The sequence below is a fragment of the Myotis myotis genome, unplaced genomic scaffold, assembly GCF_014108235.1.
Source record: "Myotis myotis isolate mMyoMyo1 unplaced genomic scaffold, mMyoMyo1.p scaffold_m19_p_4, whole genome shotgun sequence".
Lineage (NCBI taxonomy): Eukaryota > Metazoa > Chordata > Mammalia > Chiroptera > Vespertilionidae > Myotis > Myotis myotis.
The window spans coordinates 92,326,594-92,354,295 of record NW_023416346.1 but is presented as its reverse complement, the minus strand read 5'-3'; the positions used below and the strand labels follow the sequence as shown (position 1 = coordinate 92,354,295).

At 49.4% G+C, this 27,702-nt stretch overlaps 1 protein-coding gene across 13 annotated transcripts; it reads right to left on the bottom strand.

Annotated features, from left to right (window-relative positions):
- LAS1L (LAS1 like ribosome biogenesis factor) lies at window positions 1-27,702 on the bottom strand. 13 transcript variants are annotated; one of them, XM_036305097.1, is made up of 14 exons: window positions 27,229-27,701; window positions 26,272-26,397; window positions 25,005-25,074; window positions 24,134-24,215; window positions 23,059-23,340; window positions 22,733-22,779; window positions 21,784-21,893; window positions 19,974-20,059; window positions 19,569-19,619; window positions 19,074-19,280; window positions 18,582-18,729; window positions 10,065-10,573; window positions 5,389-5,539; window positions 9-709 (listed from the first exon to the last, which is right to left on the bottom strand). In XM_036305097.1, the coding sequence occupies exons 1-14, from the start codon at window positions 27,468-27,470 to the stop codon at window positions 607-609; spliced, it is 2,214 nt and encodes a 737-aa protein (XP_036160990.1). In that variant the 5' UTR covers window positions 27,471-27,701; the 3' UTR covers window positions 9-606. The 13 variants fall into 13 exon arrangements, 9 of the variants coding, with proteins under 9 accessions (XP_036160990.1, XP_036160988.1, XP_036160991.1 ...); XM_036305095.1 differs by lacking the exon at window positions 9-709 and adding an exon at window positions 906-1,215 and having other exon boundaries at window positions 27,229-27,699; XM_036305100.1 differs by lacking the exon at window positions 9-709 and adding an exon at window positions 1,179-1,315 and having other exon boundaries at window positions 27,229-27,700.

Sequence of the window (27,702 nt, the reverse complement as noted above, 5' to 3'; positions counted from 1 at the left end):
CACAACCGGGTGTGTGCCCATGACCAGAATCAAACCTGGGACCCTGCAGTCTGCAGGCCAACACTCTAACCACTGAGCCAAACCAGCTAGGGCCCTCCTTGGCATTTTCATAGCATAATCCTTCTCCATCGTTCCTTGGCTCAGCCACTTCTTGGACCAGCTTCTTGACTGGAGAGTTGCCTGGTTCTGTCCCTTGCTCCCCTCCTCAGGGCCCAAACTTGGCCCCACAGAGATGCTCACTGTCTCACACAGTTAATTACTCTCCCCAGACTTGGGGCTGGAGATACTATAGCTAGACTTGACCTCAGTCAACCACCACCCTGGAAATTTCACCCTGAGAAAAACAAAGAACTTGTGGTAGCATACTGCAATCCCTTATGGCACTTATGGGTGACTGTTCTTTCTTACTGGGAAGAGGGCTCTAAGGAGTGAGAACATGGTTTATTCATCCCTGTCTCTCAGTGCCCACCACAAGGAAGTTCATTCTATATTTTCTAGGCCAAAGGAGTGGGAAAGTAACGAAAAAAGGTTACTCTCACTTTTAACTGCTGTTTGGTCCCCAGTGAGGGCAGGCAGGGAAATGAGTCAGAAGCCTGCTGGGTAACATCAGTAAGGTTGGGTCTTCCTGCTGTCTGGGAGTTTCTGAGCAGATTTCCCTGATGCTGGCTGGCCTGTATGTCCAGCAATGCCTCTCTTCTGGGGCCTACAACTGAGAGCAAAAATGATTTGAGTCAGGAAGAAGGTATGAATGGAACCTTGTGATAGAAACAATCAGGGGTGATGAGTCCAAGGGGCCCCAGGACCCAGCTCCTGCTCAAAGCCCCATTATGATCCCGCCTTCTCTGGAGCCCACAGAATAAAGGGAAAACTATATTGGTCTGCCCAAGCACATATCTCTCATCTCATAAACACCAAAACAACAGTTGCCTGTTTATTGTTTTTCAAAAGACAACAAAAACAATCAAAATGACATTGTGGTAAACGCTGAGCTGATGTGGCTGCCAAGGACTGTCTCCCAGGTTGTTTCATGGAACATCAGGTGCACTGAGGGGTGGGCTCCTGCCCCAACAGAGGTGGTACTGGGGTGGACATCAGAAGAGCTGCAGACCAGTTTTGAGCCTGTGCAGCTGACCTTGGCTCCAGAGAAGGCCCTCCAAGTTGTTGCTGCCGTTGCTACAGTTGCTACTACCGATGCCACAGCTCAGGCCCAGGGTGCTACGAAGAGGTGGCACAGTCAGGGAAGGAGGCAGCTCTAGGCTCTGGAAGGCCTAAGGGTGCTTGATTGTGTATCTATGGGAGTGGCCCACCATCCTGCCTGAATTTACAAAGAAGAGACTAGAGCAAATCTAAACCACTTCAGATAACCCCCAGAAGTGGCTCTGTCCTCCCCTCACTTGAGGAAGGGGAGGAACAGAACTTTTCAAGTGAAATTTTATGCAGAGCCCCAGTATATAAACCAGACTAAAGCAGAGATATTTGGGTTGAGGTGGGATGGGGGACCAGCACTACCCCACCCACAGGAAGATATTAAAAGTGCCTACCATAACAGGCCTCTTACAAGGCTCTACAGCTTGGAGGCCCAGAGAACCCTAGGCTGGATCCCTCCTACCCCAACAGCTAATTAAGGGGCCCAAGGCCAGGTATAAGCTATAGGACTAGGCCCAGCTCCCAAGCCAGGATTTTAACATTGCTTCAGGGAGATACTGCACCCTCCCCTTCCCTGGCCCTGCTCAGAAACTCTGGCTTCCCCTGCTTCCTGCAGGTCAAAGGACCTCCCAGGTAGATGAGGACAGCTGAGAGCAAAGCCATCATCCTCTCCTCAGGCAGATCCATGGTTACATTAGAGCATCTAAAAAAAAGTTACAGATGATTTAGTCCCATCCCCGCCCATTACCCACCAATTTACAGACAAGGGAATTGAGGCCCAGAAATGAAAAGGGACTTGCCTAAGCCACAAAGCCAAGTCAGGGGGGAAAACCTGGTACAATGGAAGAAGCCTCCCTACTATAGGGGGTGTGGGAGCTGGCCCAAATTAGCTCCCTTCTGGAATTAGTTCTACCTTCCCACATTTCATCTTTAGTACCCTGGTGTTCATCAAGCCAGTATTACCCAAGGGGAGAGGAGATCTCTCTCCGACGTGTGGACCCCACTCTCAGCTACACACTATGTGGCTTCCCCAGCTGCCTCCTCCACTCTCTCCAAGAAGCCTGCTGTCTCCTAGCCTCGGACAGTGAGTTCATGACACTGCCTTGGGCCTGGCTGGCTGCTGGCCTCTGAGTTCTATAGCCCTCTCCCCAAATGTCTAGAGGAAGAGGGGCTCATCTCCCAGGGAGTGGGCAGGCAGCACAAAAATAGACTCTTAGTTTCCGGGGCCCACAAAGGTCTCTCTCTGGTACTCACAGGAATCCCCCAGTCACAATGGCCCTGCATTCTGGAATATACAAGCCCATGGGATGGGCTTCTTTGTGTGACCACCAGCAGAGCCCCTCAGTAAGGGCTGCGTGTTCCTGCCTTCCTGACCCAAGAGTTCCCACACCTGTGATACAGAGGTGAGTCTCGAGGGAGAGCATGAAGCTCTGTGCAGGCCTTGCTACCAAGATGCCTTTACAGTGTGGGAAGGTCTACTGATTACTCTGTGCACCTTTGGACAAATCCCTTCCCCTTTCTGGGCCTTAGTGTTCTCCTCAGAACATGAGGAAATTGGATTAGAGTATCCATTCTTGACTTTTTGGGAGTGGTTGACACTTTAGAGCAAGCATGTCAAACTCGTGGCCTGCAATGCGGCCCACAACGAATATTTTTGTGGCCCAGCCAATATAATGTTATGTAAGAAACGTTTTAATAAAAATTTCGTAACTTAATTTTTACAATATCCTGTTATATATAATTATTAATAACGAACTACAATGTTTGTTAATGACTAATTACTATAATTATGTTGCATTCATTTCCTTTACATGCCTTATGCGCAGGCTCACCATGTCTCTCACTAATACTAGCAGCGAATATTTTAGCAGCTGATTGCCATGCCATTAGTCTTGTACTGACTTGTTTGGTGTGTGCAACAGGAAATATTTTGCTTTCAGAAAACAAGAGAAATATTAATGTTATGCTTTTTAATTTGTGCAGTTATTCAGTGTCTGTTAAGTTAATGTTCAAGAAAAAATATTTTTATTAAAATGTTATTTTATGTTAACAACTAGAGGCCCGGTGCACAAAAATTTGTGCACTGGGGGGGGGGGGGGGAGAGGGGGTCCCTCAGCCCGGCCTGTACCCTCTAGCAGTCTGGGACCCCTCGGGAGATAACGACCTGCTGGCTTAGGCCTGCTCCCGGGTGGCAGAGGGCAGGCCCAATCCCTAGGTGCAGCCCCTGGTCGAGCTCAGAACAGGGCCAATTGGGGGGTTGGGGCACCACCTCCTGTCACACTCAAGGCAGGGTCGATGGGGAGGTTGCGGCGCGACCCCCCTGCCACGCACAGAGCAGGGCCAATCCGGGGGTTGGGGCGCTGCCCCCTGTCACACACAGAGCAGGGCCCTTCAGGGGGGTTGGGGAGCTCCCTCCTGTCACACACAGAGCAGGGCCCATCAGGGGGTTGAGGAGCTCCCCCCTGTCACTCACAGAGTAGGTCTGATAGGGGAGTTGGGGCACCGTCCCCTGTCACACACAGAGCAGGGCCAATCAGGGGATTGGGGCGCCACCACTGTCACACTCAGGGCAGGGCTGATGGGGAGGTTATGGCTCTACCCCGTCACACACAGAGCAGGGCCCGTGGGGCGGGGGGGGTTGGGGCACCACCCTCTATCACCCACAGAGCAGGGCCGATCAGGGGGTTGGGGCGCCGCCACTCTCACACTCAGGGCAGGGCCGATGGGGAGGTTATGGCTCTACCCTGTCACACACAGAGCAGGGCCCATGGGGGGGGTGGCGGTTGGGGTGCCGCACCCTGTCACACACAGAGCAGGGCCGATCAGGGTGTTTGGGTGCTGCCCCCTGTCATGCTGATCCTGGTGCCGGGAGGCCTCTCGGCTCCGCTGATCCCGGTGCTGGGAGGCATATTACCCTTTTACTATATAGGGTAGAGGCCTGGTGCATGGGTGGGTGTCAGCTCGTTTGCCCTGAAGGCTGTCCTGGATCAGGGTAGGGGTCCCCACTGGGGTGCCTGGCCAGCCTGGGTGAGGGGATGATGGCTGTTTGCAGCTGGTCACACACCCTTCAGGGTGGGGGTCCCCACTGGGGTGCCTGGCCAGTCTGGGTGAGGAGCTGAGGGCTGTTTTCAGGCTAGGGGTGACTGAAGCTCCCAACCGCTCCTTTTTTCCTTTTTTTTTTTTTTTTATTCTGGGCCAGCTTTAGCTTGAGGCTTGGCTCCAGCTCTTAGGCCTCCGCTGCTGAAAGTAGGTTTCTGGCCTTTGCATACAATGTTGCCAATCTGCTGGCTGAAGTCCAGCGGTATTTGTTACAATGTTTCAAACTGCAGGCTCAGAGGCCTGCAGCCCCAGGCGGGGAACGTTGGTTTCCTCTGTCACTGAGGCAAGCAAGCCTCATGTTAGTTTCAAGCTGCCTGGCTGCCGGCCGCCATCTTGGCTGACAGTTAATTTGCATATCTCGCTGATTAGCCAATGGGAAGGGTAGCGGTCGTACGCCAATTACCATGTTTCTCTTTTATTAGTGTAGATTACTCAATTATTTCAGTCTTTGTATTCAGCATGTCTCTATCAAAATAAACCTATGTTTTGCCATAACCGGTTTGGCTCAGTGGATAGAGCATTGGCCTGCAGTCTGAAGGGTCCCAGGTTCGATTCCGGTCAAGGGCATGAACCTTAGTTGCAGGCACCTACCCAGTAGGGAGTGTGCAGGAGGCAGCTGATCAATGTTTCTAACTCTCTATCCCTCTCCCTTCCTCTCTGTAAAAAATCAATAAAATATATTTTTTAAAAATAAATCAATTAACCTATGTTTCTATGAAAATTGAAGCTTTTGTTTTTTTTGCAGCCCACATAAACTTAAACCTTGTTTATTTGGCCTTTGTAGCCTTTGAGTTTGACATGCTTGCTTTAGAGAATCTGTTGAAAGCTTCAGAGCTCTCTCCTCCCAAAATGCTCGTGTGTGCGCACACACGCACACACTTACATATGGACAAAAATTTGATGCAATCTGAGAGAGGAGCCAAGCCAGTTCTATGTGGCTGATTCACTGGCTCCCCTCACTGGGGGCTGGGAGCCCTTACAAGGGCCCAGGAAGAGACTGGAACTATACTTAATTTATTTAGGCCCTGACTGGGGACCGGTACCTTCCCACTCACCCCACTTTGTGTCTTCTCCCTCCCTTCTTCCTATCTCCCGCTTGCAGGAGACAAAGGGGTGAGAAATCCTGCTGTTATGGACACTTACCTTATCTTGCATGTTGGAGGTTCCAGCCGCTGCTCTAGCACAGGCTGGTCCAAAAGATACATGGTGTCATAATTCTCCAGCATAAGCTCTGCTGGGTCCTCAGTCTGACCTGGCATTCGGCCGATGGGGAAGATGCCCCACTGCACATCTTCTATGGAGCAAAGGGAGGAGACAAGTGCAGGTTGATTAGTTAGTTCTCAGACTGGTGCACAGGCCTACCTCCCCAATCTACCCACCCATCTCAGTGAGTCCACTCAGCATAGGCTCTGTGTATCTCTAGCCTCATTCCTTTCTGCATCACTTCTCCTGAGCTCCTCTCCACTTTAGCACCTCCCACCCCTTCCACACTCCCCCATACACCCTTTATGGTCCTTCTTCCTCTTTTTTTTTTAAAATATATTTTATTGATTTTTTACAGCGAGGAAGGGAGAGAGACAGAGAGCTAGAAACATCGATGAGAGAGAAACATCGATCAGCTACCTCCTGCACATCCCCCACTGGGGATGTGCCCGCAACCCAGGCACATGCCCTCGACCGGAATCGAACCTGGGACCCTTGAGTCTGCAGGCCAACGCTCCATCCACTGAGCCAAACCGGTCTCGGCCCTTCTTCCTCTTTGTGTTCACACACACACACATCACCTCCACCGACCCCCGCCACCCACACAACATGCACATAACTACAGACACTTTTGTTCCTCTCTACTCTTCGCTCACGTCCCCAGGAATGTCTCTACACACAACATCTTCAGATCTGGCTATATCACTATGTAAACCTCTCATCCTCACCCCTATTTCCACACACTCACAAATCCTGGAGTCTAGATGCCCCAGAATTTCCGCCACATCTCCTCCCCAAACCCACAGACACCTCAGAGCATCTGAATGATCTGGATTTCCTACATATGTACACACAAACTCCCTGACCTGCTTGAAGGCCACACCACTTCTTAGGCCTCGCCTTGTGACATTTACACACCACCTCAGCATGGACTCCCTCTCAGAGATATTATGCTCCCCCTGCTCCCTGCATGATCTTACTTCCCCCTGCTGCACACACAAAGAACACCCCGTCTCTAGGGAAGGGCTGTCTCACTGCATATCCCAGCCCCCCCCACCACCTAAGTACACACAAATACCCAGACCAAGTCCTCTGTTCAACAAATGTTCTGTTTCACTCCCTGCCTCCTACACCTCTCATGCACAGGCACACAACCCAGAAAATTTTTAAAAAGATTTTTGATAGGTTTTTATTGATTTTAGAGAGAGGAAGGGAGAGGGAGAGATAGAAACATCGATGAGAAATATTGATTGGCTGCCTCCTGCACGCCCACACTGGGGATCGAGTCTGCAACCCGGGCATGTGGCCTGACTGGGAATCGAACCATGTCCTCCTGGTTCATAGGTCAACACTCAACCACTGAGCCACACCTGCCGGGCACAACTCAAAAATCTTAATGTCACTGCATCCCCACATGTGTATGCACATAGAGCAAGCAATGGCAAAAGTGAGAGGGAAAAGTTTTAATGTTCTAGCCTTTCCATGTTCACAAACTATTACTTACCTCCCCTACCCCACACATACTCCACAGAAAATGGACTATGTCAGGCTTCTCTCCACCCACTCTGCTCTATCACTTACATACCCTCCACATAATATTATACTAAATCCCTGTCCCCATCCTTATAAAGGATGTCCCAAAATTCACGCAAGAAGTAATTTTGATAGAAAACACAGATTTATAATTAAAAATTGTAAATTTTTTATTGATTCATAAAGTATACAGTATAGGGTTATGTATGGAATAGCAAACTGTATTATCATGTCGCGATCGTGAGCACCATTAACTGTTATTGCCTGAGCAGCCGCATTTTTGAGGAATGGTCCGATGATGCCTCCAGCCTCAAATCCGCACCAAACAGTGACACGTTGTAGATGCATTTGTTTCTCAACAATCACTCGTGGATTTTCTGAACCCCAAATGCGACAATTTTGTTGATTAACCAAGGCATCAAGATGAAAATGAGCCTCATCACTGAAGATGATTTTGTTTGAAAAATCAGTATCCACTTGTTGTTGTTCCATAATCCATTCAATGAACTCTATTCGCTGTGCGTGGTCAGTAGGCTTGTTTTTGAGTCAATTGAACTTTTTAAGCATGAAGATGCAAATCTTTCATGAGAATACGCTGTAGAGAGCTTCTCGAAATGTCCAATTCTTGACCACGGTGCTGAGTTTGATGTCCCTGGACTCTTAGCAACACTCTCACGAACTGCTTGGATGCGGCTGCTCAGGCAATAACAGTTAATGGTGCTCGCTATCGCGACATGATAATCCATTTTGCTATTCTATACATAACCCTATACTGTATACTTTATGAATCAATAAAAAAATTACAATTTTTAATTAAAACATGTGTTTTCTATCAAAATTACTTCTTGCGTGAATTTTGGGACACCCTTTTTCAGTACATCCAGTGTTTTCAAGTGAAGCTTTTAATAGTGAGCTTCTCCAAGTAGATCCAGTTTCTGCCTTCTGCGTTTCCCTGATACCCAAAGAATTTTCCCTGTCACAATGCTCCTAACATTCTGGAAAGTACCAACCCTGGACTAGCTTTTTCTAAAATTTATATTTTTATTGATTTTAGATTTTAGAGCAGGGGTCCTCAAACTACGGCCCGCGGGCCACATGCGGCCTGCCAAAAACATTTATCCGGCCCGCCGGGTGTTTTTGCCACCGCTGTGTGCATAGGAATTTGTTCATAGTTTTTTTTTTTAACTATAGTCCGGCCCTCCAACGGTCTGAGGGACAGTGAACTGGCCCCCTGTTTAAAAAGTTTGAGGACCCCTGTTTTAGGGAGAGAGGAAGGGAGAGGAAGAGAGAGATAGAAACATCCATGAAAGAGAAATAGTAACATTGATTGGCTGCCTCCAGCACGCCCCTTGCTGGGGATTGAGCCCACAACCTGGGTATGTGCCCTGAGCAGAAAGCAAACTGGTGACCTCTTGGTGCATGGGTTGACACTCAACCACTGAGCTATACAGGCGGGGCTGGACTAGCCTTTTATGTTACCCATAGAAGCCCCTCAGAAAGGGCTATTCCCCTGCCTGCCTATTTCCCCACCCCTACTCTTTTACAGGAAGGAAGTTATGCCTGTCTTGATGCCCTACATTGCCCTATGCATACAAAGATACCTTTGTATACAGGGACCCTACCCCCATGTCATTGACCTGACGATCCTTCCTCCCCATCACTAACATCCACAACCATGTCTACGTCACCACCCCTGCCTCTGTAGTCTAACACCCTTACACATATTCCTTCAGTGACAGCATGAACATACACAGGTGATCTCTGGATGGCTGTCTCACTCATGGTTTTCCATATACTCCACCTCATTGCTGCCACTTCTCTGCCTCATACAGATACCTCCTGGCAACCCTGCCTCCTCTTCCAAAAACATGCATGACTATGTGTGCATATATACACAGAAGCATATGATCTCTTTTCACAGCCTTTCACACACACACACACACACACACACACACACACACACACACACACACTTCCTGCTTCAATTCCCCTCACTTTTGATATTTACAAAGACCCACAAACACAGACCTCCTTCCCCTAAGATAGTTCTGTCATTCTGCCTTGGTTTGTCCAGCACATGCAGGCACACAGCCATTCACACACACATAGACATAAACATAATTCTTTCACCCCTACCATTCAAAGCCTTTATGCCCCAGCCCTTCCATGCACGTCCACACAAGGGCAAAGGTTCCACTTTTCCCCTACGTTTCTTCACTGCCTCCCCTCTCTCTCCCTGTTGTTTCCCACCATGCCCACCCTACACCACCCCAGTCCCAGTTGTTTTCCCTCCCTCCCTCAGTCTCCATAACAAGACTTTGTCCCACATCTATGTATGTATGCATACACACATGCCCACACACACACACACACACACCAGACTGTTCATTCCTTTGGGATCTCCCTGCTTTAAGATTCCTGCTCCCTAACCTAAATGAGGGCACTCAAAACACCACCTTCAGGAGAAACAGATTCATGTTCCCCCACTTTATCACACAATTCTCCCTGTCTTCTCCATGTTTTGTTAAACTAGCTTGTGTACTCATCTAAAAACCATGTCACTCCTTATTTCACTATTCTGATCTTACTTCTACTTCCTGACTTAATGCCTCTGGGTTCCTCCTTTCTCATACACACAGCAAAATCCTGTCTCATCACCATCCAGCCTCCATGTGTACATACACATTCCCATATACACAAAAAGCACTCCTTTGTCTCTCTGTCCCTGCACTACTGCATGACGTGAAAAACACATGCAGAATCAGACATATATCTACCCTCTACCGCTCACTTTCTCCTCTATGTTTTGCTGCACAGGGCCATACCCATACCATCCCCTCTGAATGTGCTCTTTGCATGAAGTAGCTGGCAACATGACAGGGCTTAGGTACCTGGCACCTACATACTGTCCTAAGGGGGAGGGAAGCCAGCTGTCAACTATATACTAGGCTGTCTCCAAGGCTTGCCTCACACGAGCTACCTTCTGCTACTTTCCATTTCTTCTCTAGGATGGAGAAAAGCCTCAAGAGGCAGCCTGAGAGAACAGATGGGTGTGGGGACAAAGTGTATATCAGGCTTCTTACCCGAGCTAACTTGCCATGCAGAACCCTGCAGAGCTCCTCTTTTCTGAGCCAGGAGCCTGGCATTCTCGACAGTAGGGGACTCTTCCTCCAAAGAGAAAGTACCCAACTCCATTCTGTCTTCCTCCTCCTCATCTTCATCATCTTCATCATCGTCGTCATCTTCATCCTCCTCCTCCTCCTCCCACTTCTCTTGGTAATCATTTTCCTCTTCCTCCTCTTCTATCTGGTCTTCTAAGACCTCATTCTCCTCCATCTCATCTTCCTTGACATCATTAAGGTTTCCCTTCTCCTCCTGCTGCTGGGCTTCTCCTTCAGGCCTGGAGTTGGGGCCAGAGGGTTTGAGGCTCCAATACAGGCTGTCCAGTGTGTATGCAGACTTTCCAATAGGGGAGGCCTCTGAGCCATCCTCCACCAGGCTGTTTTTTCCATTCTGGGTATAAATGGAACAGATATGCAGCAGCTTCTTCTGATCCTCATCTGGCAGGACCTGCCCCATGGCTTTGAAGATGCTAAGCAAAGGAAGGGATGGGATAAAAATGATACAGAACCTCAAGTCACTACATACCCACTACTCCAGAGTTTGAACTTGTCTCTGAGCTTCCACATTTGCCTCTAAAAGGCAGTGTAATAGAGCGAAAACAAGACAATGGACCCTGAACAAGATCTGTGATTCATCTGGTGGCTCACTTCCATTCTCAGTAAAATGATGACAATAATGGCACCTGACTAACAGAATGCCTGGCACAGTGCTTGGCACATAGTGGGCATACAATAACTTGCGGACTGAAAGGTCCCAGGTTCAATTCTGGTCAAGGGCATGTACCTTGGTTGCGGGCACATCTCCAGTAGGAGGTGTGCAGGAGGCAGCTGATTGATGTTTCTCTCTCATCGATGTTTCTAACTTTCTATCCCTCTCCCTTCCTCTCTGTAAAAAATCAATAAAATATGTTTTTAAAAAAATGCTATGTAAATATACAAACTAGCCAATAGGCCTATAGGCCTATAGGCCTGGACATAAGAATGACATATCTTCTGGTCTATCTAAGCAATCTGTCCTGAAATCCAAAAATATGCCTGTAAGTGTGCTGGGCTCCTTCTGAGTGAAACAAAAGTGTGATCCCTCTGTGGGAACAACTACAGCCAGCCTGGAATGGCTAAAAAGAAAAAGAAAAAAGCAGCAGTTGACAAGACAAATCAGGAATGGAAGGGATGCCAAATGAGCACTGTGGAGCTCTGGCACTACTGGAGCTTGTGGGAGGATGAAAGCATAAGGACAGCAGGAGAGATCAAGGGAGAACTTCATGCAGAGACAAAAGTGAGCACACTGTGCTGTGTGCATGTGGGGAGACAAGCCTGGTTCAAAGGGGAAGGGCTGTGCTGAGGAGCTGCGCGAGAACAGGCTGCAAAGGTTAAGTGTGTGTGTTGGGTGGAAAGGGTCACCTGATGACTGAGCACAGGTGAAGGCTGCGTTTTTGAAGATCACTATGGTGCCCGTGTGGAGGATGGCCACATGGAGGATGGCCTGGATGGGACAGCCTGGAGGCAGCGAAACCAGGGAGAGTTGGTGAGGGCTGACGGAGGGCACTGGCAGTGGAAGTGGGAGGGAGAGAAGCTGTGAGGACAAATAGACAGAGAGCAGGGCTTGATGACCATCTGGCAGGAGTTAGGGGAGAGTTAAAGATGATGACATGGTTCACACAAAGGATGGTGCTAACAGCAAAACAACGAGCAGACAGAGCCACTGGGAAGGAGAGCTCTTGGGGAGGAAGAGGGTGAGCACCCCTTGCAGAACCTCACATAGAACCAGGCACCTGGTCACTGATGGAGGCATGGGTGGGTGGAAGATGGATAGTTTCTTCTAGGTGCATCAAGTTTGAACTGTGAGCCATTCATGGAAGGGCCATATAGTCTGAGGGGGCTGTTCTTTCTCTGCACCCCACAGGCAGACATATGAGTGGTCTCTGGTCACTGGTCACAGGGGGCAGGGCTGGAGGCTAGTGACTCTACTGGGAAACTGGGGACCTTCTCTGCAGGGCTAATTTCATGCTGTAAGGGGACACTGTCTCAAATTGAATTGATATTGGCTGGCTGGGGGAAGCTCTTGAAAAGCTTCCAGCCCTATTAGAGGAAAAGTCAGAGAGAAACTCTTTCCTCTCACGGTGGCCCATTAGTATGATTAATAATAAACATTCCCAGGTACTTGACATTGCTGTATCACTGCTGTTTATTATTAGCTACCTGCTATCTAGAGCTGTCTAGTCTGACCACAGAGGTGCAAGGGTGGTATGAATCTTAAAATGCATCTCCTTTCTCGGGTTTGCCAGTCACAGGTCAGGTTGGTGGAAAGATGGTGGACTTTGGACTCATGAGACATGTGTCCAAATCTCTGCCCCAAAATCAACAAACCATGTGACTTTGGATAAGTCATTTTGCTCCTCAGAGCCTCAATGTCTTTGTTATCTGTGAAATAAGGATATTATACCTCCACCTTCAAAGACTGCTATGTCAAATGAAGTAACTTTTACAAAAAACACAGCACCATGCCTGACAACTAATTGCCACTGGTATCTTTTATTTTTCCTCTGGGGAAAACAAAAGCCAAAATTTTTTTTATGTATCTAATAACACATGCTTTTTTGCAATATTGCTATCTAATGGAACACTGTAGAAAGAGCACAGGAATAAAGACAGTGTATCTGGATTTTGGCCTCAGCTCTGACTTGCAGACTTGCTACTGACTTGTAGCATAACACCTGGGTAAATCCTGTTTCCCGATCTGTGTAATGAGGTGACTTGGACTACATTCATTAATTAACTGGGAAAAGCAGGACCTCTGCACAAGAAACCACACCCAAGTGAGCCACTGTTACTGCTGGCATGTGTATGTTTTGGTTGGGAGATCTCTATGGTCCAGACTTTTCCCAGACCAGCAGCTTCCTCTCTGCAGGCATTTAGGATTGAAAAGTACCTTGAAGGTCACCTATTCAAACCTTTCCATGCTCCTCTTTTCACAGCCTCCCTCCATTACATACACATGCTGTGTTCCTTCTGGCTTTGAAACTTCCTTTATTCTTTTCTGTGCTCAAATTGCTCCAACGCCTCATCTGTGATGCTTTCTTGATGCTTCTAGGCCTTTTTGATTCTCCTCCCAGTTTCCCACCCATCGATATCACTTCCAGTCTGGAGCACACATATCTGGAGATTTGGCTCTTTGGTTCAGTCCCATCTCCTACAGGTCTTGCCCTGGCTGACTTTCTATACAGGCTTTTTTCTCTTATAAGCTACTACTTATCCTATCTAATAATAGACAAACATGGTAATTAACCATACCTCTGACATGCTTCCCATTGGCTAATCAGGGCGATATGCAAATTAACTGCCAACCAAGATGGCGGCCGGCAGCCAGGCAGCTGAAGCGAACAGGAGGCTTGCTTGCGCCAGTGATGGAGGAAGCCAAGGTTCCCTGCCTGCCTTGCTGGCCTCTGAGCTTGCACTCTAAGCAACTATGTTGCAATTATAGAACCTAAACAAACCCCATGCTTTCAGCCAGCCGGTTGAGCTGGAGTTGCAACAGTGTTTCAATTATAGAAGCCAAACAAACAAACCCTAGATTCATGCTTTCAGCAGCCGAGGCCTCAAGCTGGAGCCGGCTCTCAGCTCCAGTGACAGCCATAGAAGGTAAATAAATCCCAGAATAAAAGAAAAAAAGAAAAAAAGGAGAGGTTGGGAGCTTCAGTCGCCCGCCAGCCTGAAAATGGCCCTCAGCCCCTCACCCAGACTGGCCAGGCACCCCAGTGGGGACCCCCACCCTGAAGGAGGTGTGACTAGCTGCAAACAGCCATCAGCCCCTCATCCAGGCTGGCCAGGCACCTCAGTGGGGACCCCCACTCTGAAGGAGGTGGGACCAGCTGCAAACAGCCATCAGCCCCTCAGCAAGGCTGGCCAGGCACCCAAGCGGGACCCCCAACCTGATCCGGGACACCCTTCAGGGCAAACCAGCCGGCCCCCACCCATGCACCAGGCCTCTATCCTATATAGTAAAAGGGTAATATGCCTCCCAGCACCGGGATCAGCAGAGCCGCGAGGCCTCCTGAACCCGGGATCAGTGGAGCCGCAAGGCCTCACGCCCCGGGATCAGTGGAGCCGCAAGGCCTCCCGGCACTGGGATCAGTGGAGCCGCGGGGCCTCCCAGCACCGGGATCAGCAGAGCAGCGAGGCCTCACTGCCCCTGTGTCAAGCAGAGCTGTGAGGCCTCCTAGCACCGGGATCAGCTGAGAAGCGAGGCCTCACTGCCTCGGTGTCAAGCGGAGCCGTGAGGCCTCCCAGCACTGGGATCAGCAGAGCCGCAAGGCCTCCTGGCCCCTGGAGCAGCGTGACAGGGGGCAGCGCCCAAACCCGCTGATCGCCCTGCGGCTCTGTGTGTGACAGGGGGTGGCGCCGCAACCTCCCCATCGACCCTGCCTTGAGTGTGACAGGGGGCAGCGCCCCAACCCCCCAATCGGCCCTACCCTGAGCGTGCCTACGGGTGGCATTGCAACCTCCCGATCCACCCTGCTCTGTGCATGACAGGGGGCGGCGCCCCAACTCCCCAATCGGCCCTGCTCTGAGCCCGACCAGGGGCTGCACCTAGGGATTGGGCCTGCCCTCTGCCACCCGGGAGTGGGCCTAAGACAGCAGGTCGTTATCTCCCGAGGGGTACCAGACTGTGGGAGGGCACAAGTGGGGCTGAGGGACACTCCCCCGCCCCCCCCCCCCCCCCGGCTAGTGCACAAATTTTTGTGCACCGGGCCTCTAGTCTTATCTAATAAAAGAGAAACATGCAAATTGACCATACCTTCGCTACACTCACAAGCCACGCCCACCAGCCAATCAGAGTGACTATATGCAAATTAACCCAACCAAGATGGCGGCCGGCAGCCACGAAGCTGGAGCAAGCAGGAGGCTTGGTTGTCCCGGTGATGGAGGAAGCCAAGCTTGGCCAGCTGTGGGCTCCGCTCAGGGCAACAAAGTTTCAATTATAGAAGACAAATAAATCCCAGATACCGGCTTCCAGCTGGCCTCCACTGGGAGCTTAGGTGGCTGGGGGGCTGTGGCCAGCCTACAAACAGCCATCAGCCCCTCACCCAGTCTGGCCAGGCACCCCAGCAGGGACCCCCACCCTGAAGGGGCTGTGGCCAGCCTGCAAAGAGCCATCAGCCCCTCACCCAGGCTGGCCAGGCACCCCAGCAGGGACCCCTACCCTGAAGGGGCTGTGGCCAACCTGCAAACAGCCATCAGCCCCTCACCCAGGCTGGCCAGGCACCCCAGCAGGACCCCCACCTTGATCCGGGACACCCTTCAGAGCAAACCAGCCAGCCACCAACCGTGCACCAGGCCTCTATCCTATATAATAAAAGGGAATATGCAAATGGACCCTAACAGCAGAACGACTGGGAATGACTGGTCACTATGATACACACTGACCACCAGGGGGCAGACGCTCAATGCAGGAGCTGTCCACTGGTGGTAAGTGCACTCCCATAGAGGGAGCTCTGCTCAGCCACAGCCAGGCTGACGGCTGCCAGTACAGCGGTGGTGGTGGAAGCCTCTCCCGCCTCCTCAGTAGCGCTAAGGATGTCCGACTGCAGCTTAGGCCTGCTCCCCACTGGCAAGTGGACATCCCCTGAGGGCTCCCGGGTTGCCAGAGCGATGTCTGACTGCCAGCTTAGGCCCAATCCCCCCAGGGAGCAGGCCTAAGCCAGCAGGTGGACATCCCCTTAGGGGTCCCAGACTGTGACAGGGCACAGGCCGGGCTGAGGGGACCACCCTCCCCCCCCCCCCCCGAGTGCACAAATTTTTGTGCACCGGGCCTCTAGCAATAATAAAAGCAACTACTGAGCCCCAAAAGGCAACAGAGCTCAAGAAAGACTGTCTGGCCCTAGTCAGTTTGGCTCAGTGAATAGAGCATTGGCTCGTGGACTGAAGGGTCCAGGGTTCAATTCTGGTCAAGGGCATGCATCTCGGTTGCAGGCTTGATTCCCAGCCCTGGTTGGGGCATGTGCAGGAGGCAACTAATCAGTGTGTCTCTCTTACATTGATGTTTCTCTCTCTGTCTTTCCCCATCCCTTCCACTCTGTCTAAAAAAAAATTATGGAAAAAATATCCTCCAGTGAAAATTAACAAAACAAAAGACTTTCTGACTCTATTGGGGGCATCAGGGGACTAAAAGGGTCTTGGCATCCAGATTCCCACTTCACTCATTTCCCAGGCATGGAGTTATCTCCCACAAAAGATAGACTGTTGGCAAAGTCAGCAAAGTATAGCTTAGTTCAGCAACATTTACTGAGACCTATTTGGGACCTAGATTTGTGTGGTGTGCTGGGGCACAGATGGCTAATGCAGAGCCCTTGCCCTTGAAAGGCATAGTCTGATAGAGGGAAAGAGACATTAGGAGAAAGAGACATGGCAACACAAAATCTCAGATTTGGGAAGTACTTGAGAGTCAACATGACAGGGTAGATAGTGCTGGTACCAAGTGAGATAGGGAGCAGAAAAGGAAGACCCCTTTGGGGTTGGGGTAGGGAGTGAGATGATCAATTTTCTTTTGGTCAGAGTAACGTGCCTGTGGGCCATCCAAGGGGAGATGTCTGACATGCTGTCAAATATAGGAGGTTGAACCTTGGGTGAAAGGCCTGGGCTAGACAAAGATTTGGGCCTCGGAACTTTATAGGAATTAGCAAAAAAGCACAGGCATTTCAAGGAGGGACTGGTAAACAGCATCAATGCAGCAGACACAGCAAGGAACAAGGGCCCACTGGATTTGGTAATTAGGAGATCAAAGAAGCTCTGGGGGTGAAAGCCCAATTGTGACTGGTTGAAGAGTAAGAGGACAGTAAGGAAATCAAGATTTGTTTAATGCAGATTATTTTTTTGAGATGTTCTGACAGGAGAGGAAGGAGTGACAAGCTGGTGATAACCCAACAGAGGGATGCAGGGTCAAATGGAGGTTTTGCTTGAGTTGTTATTGTTTTCTTTTAAGATGAGAAACACTCAGGCACAATTATAGGTTGAAGAACAAGAGCCAGCAGAGCAAGGGGGAGCCTGGGATGAGGACCCAACGATGCTGGCAGAGGTGGCTCCAAAGCACACATGGAGGGGCACACTCTGAGGCAGGGGAAGGCCACCTCATCCTGGAACTGGCAAGTAGGTTGACTGTAGACCAAGATCAGTTCACGAGGACTAGACCTTGGGTCGAGGGGGCCCTGCAGGATGCCTCCATGTGGTCAAGGAAGGTAGGGTGAAAGGGGGAGGGGCCTGAGGTGAATGGTAAGGATTTAAAACAGTCAGGAAAGAGAAAATTGGGCAGAAAACAAATACAAGTTCAGATAAGCAGAACTGAAGTTTGGCCTGAGATTAAAAAAATCATACCTCTGCAGTGGTAGCAATCTGCAGGGCTATGTGGTTTTCTCCAGCAGAGATCAGCTCCCTGGGCTGAGGAGTGAGTGAAGCAGAGTGGATATCAATTCCAGCTTGGAGGCTTGCAAGTCAGATACACCAAAGAATGAGCAGAGCCAAGAGTGCTGATGAATAGCTGAAGTGATCAACACAGGATTGAGGGGAAGCAAGGTCAAGGGAGGTAGGAAATGGAGGGATGGAGGTTGGATGCAGGCAAAGAGCAGATGCCATGGAATGCGAGGATGAGGGCCAGAAATAAGGACATGAGGTGGTGGTCACTGACTGGGATACTGTGATGTCAGCTTTCAGAGACTGAACAGCTCTGAGTGATGGAAATGGGTTGCTGAGTGTCATGGAGAATGAAGATCACTGGAGTTGAGGAGCTGCAGAGAGTCAGATAGGTGACTCAAATGAAACAGATATTGCTCCAGAAAGAAGAGAATCAGGTGCTAAAGCCTCCCATGAGTGTGAGGGAAATGGCTCAGGGTGAGGAAGCGACAGAGAAAAGGGAAGAGAGACAACCACAGGTGTTTATAGGAACCAGTACAATATCCAGTTTGACTATAGTCCCCAGGGTGAATGGGTAAAGGGGAATCACATGAGGTGGGGTTACCATGATAGGTTGGGGCAGAAAGATCTTTGAACGTCATCTAAGAAACCTAGATGTCATCAGGAAGGCAATACAGAGTCACTGAAGGTTGCTCAACCTTCTATGGGAGGTATATTTTGGGAAAACAATAGAGGAGACAGCACTAAGCTTAGAGTCAGAAGAATGGGTTCAATAATAAACAACAGCTACCATTTATTGTACACTTACTCTGTACAGGCCACTGGCTAACCACTCTAAGGGGGTTGTCTCATCCATTCTTATATTGGACTCAGCCAGGTCCTAAACTGTGTGACCTTAGACAAGAATACCCTACTCCTCTCCAAACTGGGACTCAGTTCTCCCATCAATTAGTAGGAGGGAGATGGGACTAGGTATCCTTGCAAGGGCTGGTCTGACTCTGCCATTCTAAGGTTGTGAGGCCCTGAGGCCTGCAGTGCCTCACCCTCTTAACAGATGGAATTCAAGAGACTTACAGCTGGAGGAGATGGGGGCTGGCCCAGCAAGGTGAACCCAAGCAGGACTCAACCACCCAGGGCCAGTCAAGGGTTGCAGAGCAGTTGAATAACCGCCAACTCTTTCTTGCTTCCCACTGGACTGCAGAAAATCGGCGGGCATTCCGTCCTAAGAGAGAAGAGAGGACCTGAGAAGAAGGAACCAGTAAGCCCTATCCAACCTTAAACTTTAAAAAGCTTGACTTTGTCCTCCCCACCCCACCCCCAGACTGCCCACTCTACATTGCTCAAAGCATTCTGGAGGCCCCTTGCTTCCAGCTCAGTTTAGTTGGCTCTGAGAAGAAAATAGGTGAAGGGAGATTTCTCCACTATTGCCGCAAGGCCCTCTTAGAAAAACCTAAACCTCTAACAAAGGATGTGTCCACCTGGTGCTATTTAGCAGTGCTGAGAACAGTAGCAGATACTCTTGTCAGGGGTGGGTTAGGCCCTGGGGCTAGGACTAGTCTCCCTCACCAGTCTTGGTGTTAGCCACGATCAGTTCAACCGTCCATCTGAGGATGTAGGTGGGCCGGATCCCACTGTTCCCCAAGGCTGGCAGTTCGGAGAACATCCTCTCTAGCAGGGCCTGCGTGAAGGTCTGGGAGTGCAGGCCCCTGAGCAGAGGCTGCCAGAATTGAGAGAACGGCTTTGGTACCAGGATATCATTGAAGTCCACGTTTTCTGGTTGTAAGGGTCACGCATTGAAAGAGAAAGCGGAGGTGGGGGTGCAAAGGGAGACAGGAAGCGGGGAGGTAGAGGGAAGAAGAGAAGGAAGGGGAGGAGAGAGAGGAAAAAGAGAGGGGGCCCCACCACCAACAAAAACAGAGATGCCATTGCAGAACAGGAGGAAAGAGAAGAGCAGAGCAGCAGGGAGAGAAACTAGTTAGTACCAGACAAGGAACAACTGACTCAAAACAGTATAAAAGAAGAAGAGCTCTGGTTCTAGCTTCAGCTCTGTCAATAACTCACTGTGTGACTCTGGGTCAGTACCTTCCCCTCTCGGGACCTCAGTCTGCCCATCTGTAACATGAGGATGTTGAACTAGATGACCACACAAGGCCCTTCCAGTTCTGCTGTTCTAGCTCTCTAGCAAGTGGCTAAATCACAATTAACACAGCACAATAATGGCATTGAGATTCCCCCAACCCAACCCAACCACACCTCACCCCACACAATTCCAGGCCACCTAAGAAAAGCCCTATAAGGGCTTATAAGTGAGGCCACCTGTTCTGCTCAGCCCAGTGGGGCTTCCAGAGGCTATGGAATGGCAGGAAACAACCTTTCAGCCCCAGCCCAGGGCCACCCAGCCCACCCCTGATGTTACTACCCAAAAAACACAGGTCCCTAGGCAGTAGTGAGCCCCCAAGACCCTACCTTCATACTCTATCTGCAAAGCTGCCAACTGCTCAAATGTGGGGATGAGAAAGCCATCATCTAGAAAAGCATCCAGCACAGCTTCCCTGGAGAAAGATGACACTCAATTAAACAAACTGAAGCCAGGCAGATAACCCTCTCCTACCCCCTATCTACTCCTAAAGCAGCTAGCTAATGCCTCTGGCCCAAGTGGCTAAAGCAGCAGGGGGGGGGGGGGGGGAAGATAGTTGACAGTTGGATCTCAGGCTTCAGCCTCCTGGGGTAGGGGCTGGGCCAGAGACTGAGATCAGTGGGTTTTGAACAAGTGTTTACCAAGCACATGCTGACCTAAGGCCCATAATAAGGGCAGCAGCGACTGAACAAGCCTGAAAGCACAGATGGAGAAAAGTCTAAGGTCCACACAGGAGTTAAACGTCTGTAGTAAAAGGGTCAAGGGATTTCACACGTTAGTTCCTGTTCAGACTGTGTCTCTGGACAGTGCTCCAGTCTCCTACCTCTCCACTTCTCCCGAGTTGCTCTCTTTCAGATCCTAGAAGTAGAAACTGGGGACTTCATTGCTAGACTGAATATGATCCTTATTCCTAGGGACCTCAAGAACCCAGAGCTAAGTTATAGAGGTTGAAAGTGTAGGCAGTAGGAGTAATTCCTCACCCCTATCTAGCTCCAACTGAAACCAGCACTAGCCATCGATCTCCTCCAGAGCTAGCAGTTTCCCAAGAGAGGCTCTACTAGCTGAACAGGCCTAGAGGGGAAACAAGAGTTCCCAAAGTGTCTCAATACCTGGAGAGTTGTCATGCTCAGATCCCACCCTCCACCAGGCTAAAGAAGGAAATAGTTGTCTGTCTTTCCATCCATCTCCGATCTCCCCAGGTCATTATTCAGGAAGAGCACGTAAAGCAGCCTACCAGCTGCCTACATAGCACAACCAGGCAGATACTACTGTATAGTGGCACAAGGATAGATTTCCCAACTGCTGAGGGGGCCAGCCAAGAAGCCCAGGCTGAGCAAACATTGATTAAACATGTTTGGACCTAGCAGTATCCTGGAAGTGAAGAAGACTCCAAAGGCAACCCCAACCTTCACTGCAGGATCCCACCCAGGCCTACTCTGCCACTTACATACCACCTTCCTACCTTCTCTGCTCCATCCCAGATTCATTTGTCTCTCTAGCTGGGAAGGTATAGCATTTCTTCCGCAGGTTCTCAGTGGAAGGTTCCCCAAACTTCTTTCTAGTTAAATTTAGGTAGCAAGCCCCCAAGAGCTAGGAAGGAGAGAAATGGATAGACACTGTCTGAACACTACTGGGGCAGGGGGAGTTGGTGGCCATACTGAATAGGGAGGGACTTAGTCTTTTGATGAGCCAGGCCCTGGGAAGGTCCCTCCTGTTTCCCCAATCACAACTATCCAGGGGTTGCTGATACTCTGATAGAATTTCAAAAGAAAAGACCAGAAATGACCATCATATATCTTTTACCTCAAATTTGGACAAGGGCTAGGCAGCAAAATGGTAAGGATTAAGGCCTTTTCCTAGTTGCCAAGAGCTCCACAACCACTGGACAGAGAAGGCAGACCTAGCTAGGAGATGGATAACAGTAGACCTCCTGCCTCTGGCCATTTAAGTGATTTAGTAGCTGCCAGGACAGAAGAAAAAGGGTCATGCAGAATGCAGGGTCACCCTATGGGGAATCAGAATTATCACTGAGATTTCCTACAGCAGAGGTTGGCAAGCTGAGATACAGAAACTCATTTCAGTGAGGCTGCTACACTCTACCCTAGAGAGTAGGCAGCCCCTGATTACTTAATTACACACCTGTTCTCGCATGTAATGCCTTTGAGTTCTGCCAGGATACAGTCTACAGGCGGGGGCAGTTGATTCCACACCTTAACAGCCTGAGGTAAATACCTAAATTTCTCCAGTACCTGCCAGCAAAGAGGGTCCTATCAGAAGGCTGGGTTAGCCAGGCAACCCGCCCCCAACCCCTCCATGATCCCTTCCCATAAGACCTCTCAGCACTTTCCTTAAGGGGCCAGGGCAGGACATACAGGAATGGGCTTACCTCTCCTCTATGGGACCTGAAACTAAAAATATCCTGAACCTCAAATACCAGATATTCTCCCCTTCCTCCTCCTCCTCCCACCCCTGAATTCCCTGTGGCTCCCAATCACCATATACCCTAATACTGAGTTGTTCATTAGGGGCATTTGGCCGGAGTTGGGCCAAGGGGTGAGGGAAATCAATGGAAGAAAGGTAATCTGGAGACACAAATTCTAATCCTGGTTCCATCGCTAACTGCATGTGACCTTGGGCCAATCCACTTATCCATGGATTCAATTTCTTCATCGGAGGAAAGGCAGGGTTAAGCTAAATGATTTCTAAGCTACCTCCCTTCCTGCTAAAAAACAGCACCCCTCAAGCTTACCAGATCTGGTAAAGTTCTTGGGCACCATCTGCTGATCAGTTGCAGTACTGCAGGGCTATGCAATCATCTATGCCCAATTGCTCCCTACCACTCAGTGGGACAGATAGATTATCCACAAACTTCCATCATCTGCTCCCTTCCATCGGTGTGGGGGATCAGCCAACTGGACTCTGCTCCTCTTGTCTCCTTCCTAGTCCCCCACTCTCTTACCAAGAAGTTCCCTCAAGCTTTGCCATTTTTCTTTCAAATTCTTTCTCAGGACTTCTCTCAGGTAGCTGGCAAAAGGGAAGAAGTGGCTGGGGCAGGTGAAAATATGCCAAGTCAAGGGCACTTTCTTACCTTAAACTGCTCCTCTTCATATGATACCAGTAGTTCTCGGGCTCTTTCTGAAAACAAAAGAGGGAAACAGATAGGACAGCCAGCCTAGCACCTTCTACTGATAGGGGATTCTGAGCCTTTCTCACATCATTTGTTGAGTAACTAGAATTCTTGCCTCTCCTACCTTACAGGACTCAAGGAAGATGGTTTGTGTCTACAATTCTTCTAAGCTAAGACTCACCACAACCCCAGACGAAATGCTGAGCATGGAAAATAACCAGTATTAACCCTACACCTGAGTCTTCCAGGTTCATGGATCCCTCTCTGCCTCACCTAAGGAAACTTACCATACAGCTCTTTATGTCTCTGAGCCTTCTCCCAATGTGCATCAATCTCTTTGTCACCTGTGCTGTCTCCATCAGCCCTGACATCCAGCTCTGCACCTTTCTCTTCATCCATAGGCTTTGGTTTCTGTTCTGTGATGTCATCTACAATGTTCTTTGATTCCTCTTGGTTGTCTTCATCTGTCTCTTCCTTGTCCTCCTCCAACTCCCAGGTCTCTCTCAGGCTATTCTCCAGTTGGCGGCACCAGTAGGTTTTCTGGAGCCAATCCAGAACAAAATAGCAACCTAAAAGAGGGGAGGAAGGAAGGCAGTGCCCTAGGAGCAGCCACATGAAAGTTCCTAGCAGGCCCCCAGCTCATTTTGCAAGCACTATGGGAAGGCCAAATAGAAAAGGTTTAGCTCCAAGAAGGCACAAATCTTAAACATCCAGAAGCAGACCTTCTTCCTCTCAGTAATCCCCGTCCTTTGCTTTCTCCTGCTTACTATCACCTTTCCTAGAAAAAAACTAATACCAGATTTACATACAGGAAGCCAAAAATGGCACAGGGCTATCAAGTGGGAGAACAGGAACAGCCTACTAGGTAGTTACATGGCCTTGGCCAAGTTTCCCCAACATGAATGGGCTAGGCTGAATCAGGGGTTCTTACTTGGAATGGAGTGTCCAAAGAACTGCTGAGTTCCTACACTTGATGGCTCACACCTCTCAACCTACTCCCATTCACCTCCTCCTCAGGCATAAAATTTAAGGGGAAGCCAGAAAAACTCAATTCAGATCAGAACAGTGCTCTGCCAACCCATATTGGAGTCTAAAGCAAAAGAATAATTCAATAACACTAATCCTGTCTTCATTTTAAAATGTTGGTATTTTGTTCATTATGGGTTTTTCCACATTGAAATGTTATCTATCATGATTACTGAGCTTTTCAAGTTTGCACCCAAGATGAGTGCCTCACTTGCCTCACCTTAGTCCCGGCTCTGACCCCAGGTGAAGACCTCCCTCCCTCTCCCTCTCCCTCTCCCCCCAGTGCCACCCAACCCAGGATCCCGGGCTCATGATAGACATTCCTTAGGGATTCACCTCTACGGCAGTCATTTATATGAGGCATTTTCTTGTGGGTCAACTCATGGCGAAGTTCAACAATCCAATCCGGGATGTTCACCTGATTGTGAGGGAGGGTGTAAGTGCAGAAATTAGAAAATGTTAAAGCTGGAGGAGACCACAGAAATTAATTAGCTTGGCCTCCCCCCATTTTACAGATAGAGAAACTGAGGTAGGAGGTTTCAGTTTTTCTGGCAGAGCCAAGATGATAAACCAGGTCTCCTGATTCTTTTTACCGTTCTGAGGAGGTAAACTAGAAAATAAAACGATACTTGCATCCCCCAACCACCAACCACATTCCTCCAACAAAGAGATTCCTATAAATGAGCATCAAAAACCACCTTCTCCAGACTTCCTCTCTCTTGCCTGTACCTGGGTACCCTTACCTTCCTCCCTCCCTCCCATCCTTCCTCCAGGAAGCTTCACTTGATGGCTGAGAATCCTCCTGCCCTCTACGTACCTCACATACTCAGGGCAGGAATACCTGGTATTTTCATGCTGCCTGGCTGGGCTTATCTTCTCCCTCAAACTGTCAGCTCCCAGAGGGCAGGTGCTGTGATGGCAACCTCTTTCCTGGCCCCACCCAGTAATGCATTCCATTTGGGCACCTTGGCTTCACTGGGCTACTCCCAGAAAGATGGGAAGGCCAAGCCCACTGAAGATAGCACTCATAAATAAGGGAGGAAGTTGGCTTCTTTCAAACTGAAGGCTGAGTCTCTGGGGTTCTTGCCTGGCTGGCTGGCAGTGATGGAATGAACTAGCCTTACTGTGTGCCCACATCACCCCATGCCCCATTTACTGAGCTCTCCTGGGGAGAGAGAATTGAGCAAGACCACTTTATCATACGCACCTCCTGAGCCAGGAACCTGAGGGGGAGCCTGACAGACTTTGTCTTCCTCTCCGAGATAAGATTCACAAACCTGGGGTTAGGGGAGAAATGAGTGGCACAGCCCAAGTAACTGTTTTACTCAAACCAGTAGGGCTTCAAAACACCTTGCTGAATTACTGACAGCTTGCATTTCCACAACCTTTCCACTGACTGTTCTGTCCTGTTCTTATGGTTGGTGTCAGCCAGAGCAAGGATGGTTCCGTACAGTCCAACATTTACTGAGAGTGTGCCCTGTACTAAAGCCATATAGATGAGTAAGACACTGGAAAAGTTCAGTCTAGGATAAATAGTCATGACATAATATAACATGTTTATGCTAGAACATTCTAGGTTTTAAGTGTTAGAACAAAGGACTGCCCAGCTGGTGTGGCTCAGTGGTTGAGTGTCAACCTATGAACCAGGAGGTCACGGTTCGATTCCGAGGCATGTACTCGATCCCCAATAGGGAGCGTGCAGGATGTAGCAGATCGATGATTCTCTCTCATCATTGATGTTTCTATCTCTCTCTCCCTCTCCCTTCCTCTCTGAAATCAATAAAACTAGATTTTTTTAAAAAGAGAGTAGGTCAAATGACATGGGGAGCACAGCTAAACAATGGAGAAGGTACGAAGAGCTAGGAATGACCTCAAGTCAGACAAGGGGAATAGGATGAGATGAGCAAAATCTTTGAGATGAGAAAACTCAGTAGCAGCCTTTTCCCCAATGTTCATGAGACAGCTAGAACCACTCTGAGTCACTCTGTAAGTTAGGAACTCCCAGCCCATGTCTCCACTTCCACAACTCAGCAATCTTTCAGAGAAAGGTAAAGGGTAGTGCTAGGTATAGATGAGGTAGGGTTGGAGAATCCACATTAAATCATGGCCAGGACACTGAACCATTCAGAAAAGTTCCTCTGGGTGAAAGACTTAAAGAGGAAAGAAAGAAATCAACCTGTCAAAGCTGGAAGAGACCTACAGGGATCACTAGTCTGAACTACCCCACATTCTAAGAAAGAAAAGGAAAGAAAAATGGAAGAGAGAAGGCTCTCAGGAGAAGAAAAAAAGGAAAGTGTGTTGACAGGGAATAACAAAATCTGTCAAGTCAAGCAATCACAGGGTGACCCATACACATGGACACACAGGGCTTTTTCCTTCAGGTATCACCTGAGGCCAAGATTTGTTTGTCACATGCTACCCCACCCCATCTCTGCCCCCAAACCACCCTCCACCCCTACCCATGTAGGTCTTACCTGACCAATGCCATGCCATAGAGCAGTCTAAGTTCATCAGTGCCCAAGCCACCAGTTACATCCAAGAGCTTACAGCGTACCAGGTCAGCAGTAGAAGCCACTGCCAGGGGCAGTTCGTTGCCTAACCTAAAGAGCCACAGTCCAGCACCATCATAAAGGTCCCTTAACACTGGTCCACCCTCCACCTCAGAACCTAGGTTGCTGTAGATTATTCCAAATACAGGGATGTGCAAAAGTAGGTTTACATTCTGAGTATCCAAACCACAGTTTATTCCTGTATAATTATTTATTTATTACTGTATTTATTTGTATTATAACTGTAAATCTACTTTTGCCCATCCTTGCATATACTGGCTCAAGTGTACATGAACAGGAATAAATCAAGACGGTGGGAAGAGGAAGGGTAATGACCCTGGGATCCAATAATATACAGGGAATGAGAGGTTGGCTAGGTTACACAGACAACATCTAACTGCTATGCAATCAACCAACAATTCAGCATGGACACAACCCCTTTTTTCCCCTTAAACCCTCAACTCATTCTGCTAGAGAAGACTCTTATTTCCTTGAGACTTTTATACCTTGTCTGCTTCCAAATAAATCTTACCAACTGGACTGAGGCGCCCCATTCAAAAATGGTTTTGCAGGCAAGCTCTTCCGGAACCTACCTAATTCAAATCGGAAATACACCCTAGGATACTAACCTACTCCTTAAGCCCTGGCTCTCTGGCACCCTCCCCAAGATGAGGAGAGAAAGGTAAAAGGTCGCAGATTTAACAAGAAGGTTGCTGAGGCAACACCCCTTTCTTTCCTCAAATAGGATTAGTGCAAGAGCTTGGCTGCGACTTTCCCCCAGGCACTTGAGAGAAGCAACCCCAAGCCACTCTTAGGGAAAATAGGGCCTTATAGGAATTCCACAAAGGAAGGTGCCAGCAGCATGCAGGCAGGTTGCCTTACCTGCTCCTCCATGCTGTGATGCGGTTCAGCGCGTACCGCTGCAATTTATGGTCATCACAGAACAGATACACCGTCACCTGATCCCACTCGGCCTTACTGAGCCAGGCAACTACGATGCGCTGGGCCCAGAGGGGCGACAAGCTTTTATCTTTGACGAACTTCCCACACCACGCACTCCACACCAGATCCATCCCCCCGGAAGGCCCAGACCTGACCCGGCCCTGGTCCTGGATTCCCCCCATACACTCGGCTAAACGCTAAGCCTTGGGCCACGACACTCCTCAGAAACTTCAGCTGAACACGCTAGCCTCACTTCAAACCGCCACCGCGCCAGCAGCCAATGGGACAGTGTGACCTCCAACGCAAGCCCTCCTCCCAGCGTTAGCTTGACAAATCGGAATGTGAGAGCTGGGGACCAGCTAAACCACAAATTGAGGGTACGTCTTCGTCAGCCGGAAGTGTTCTTTCTCAAAG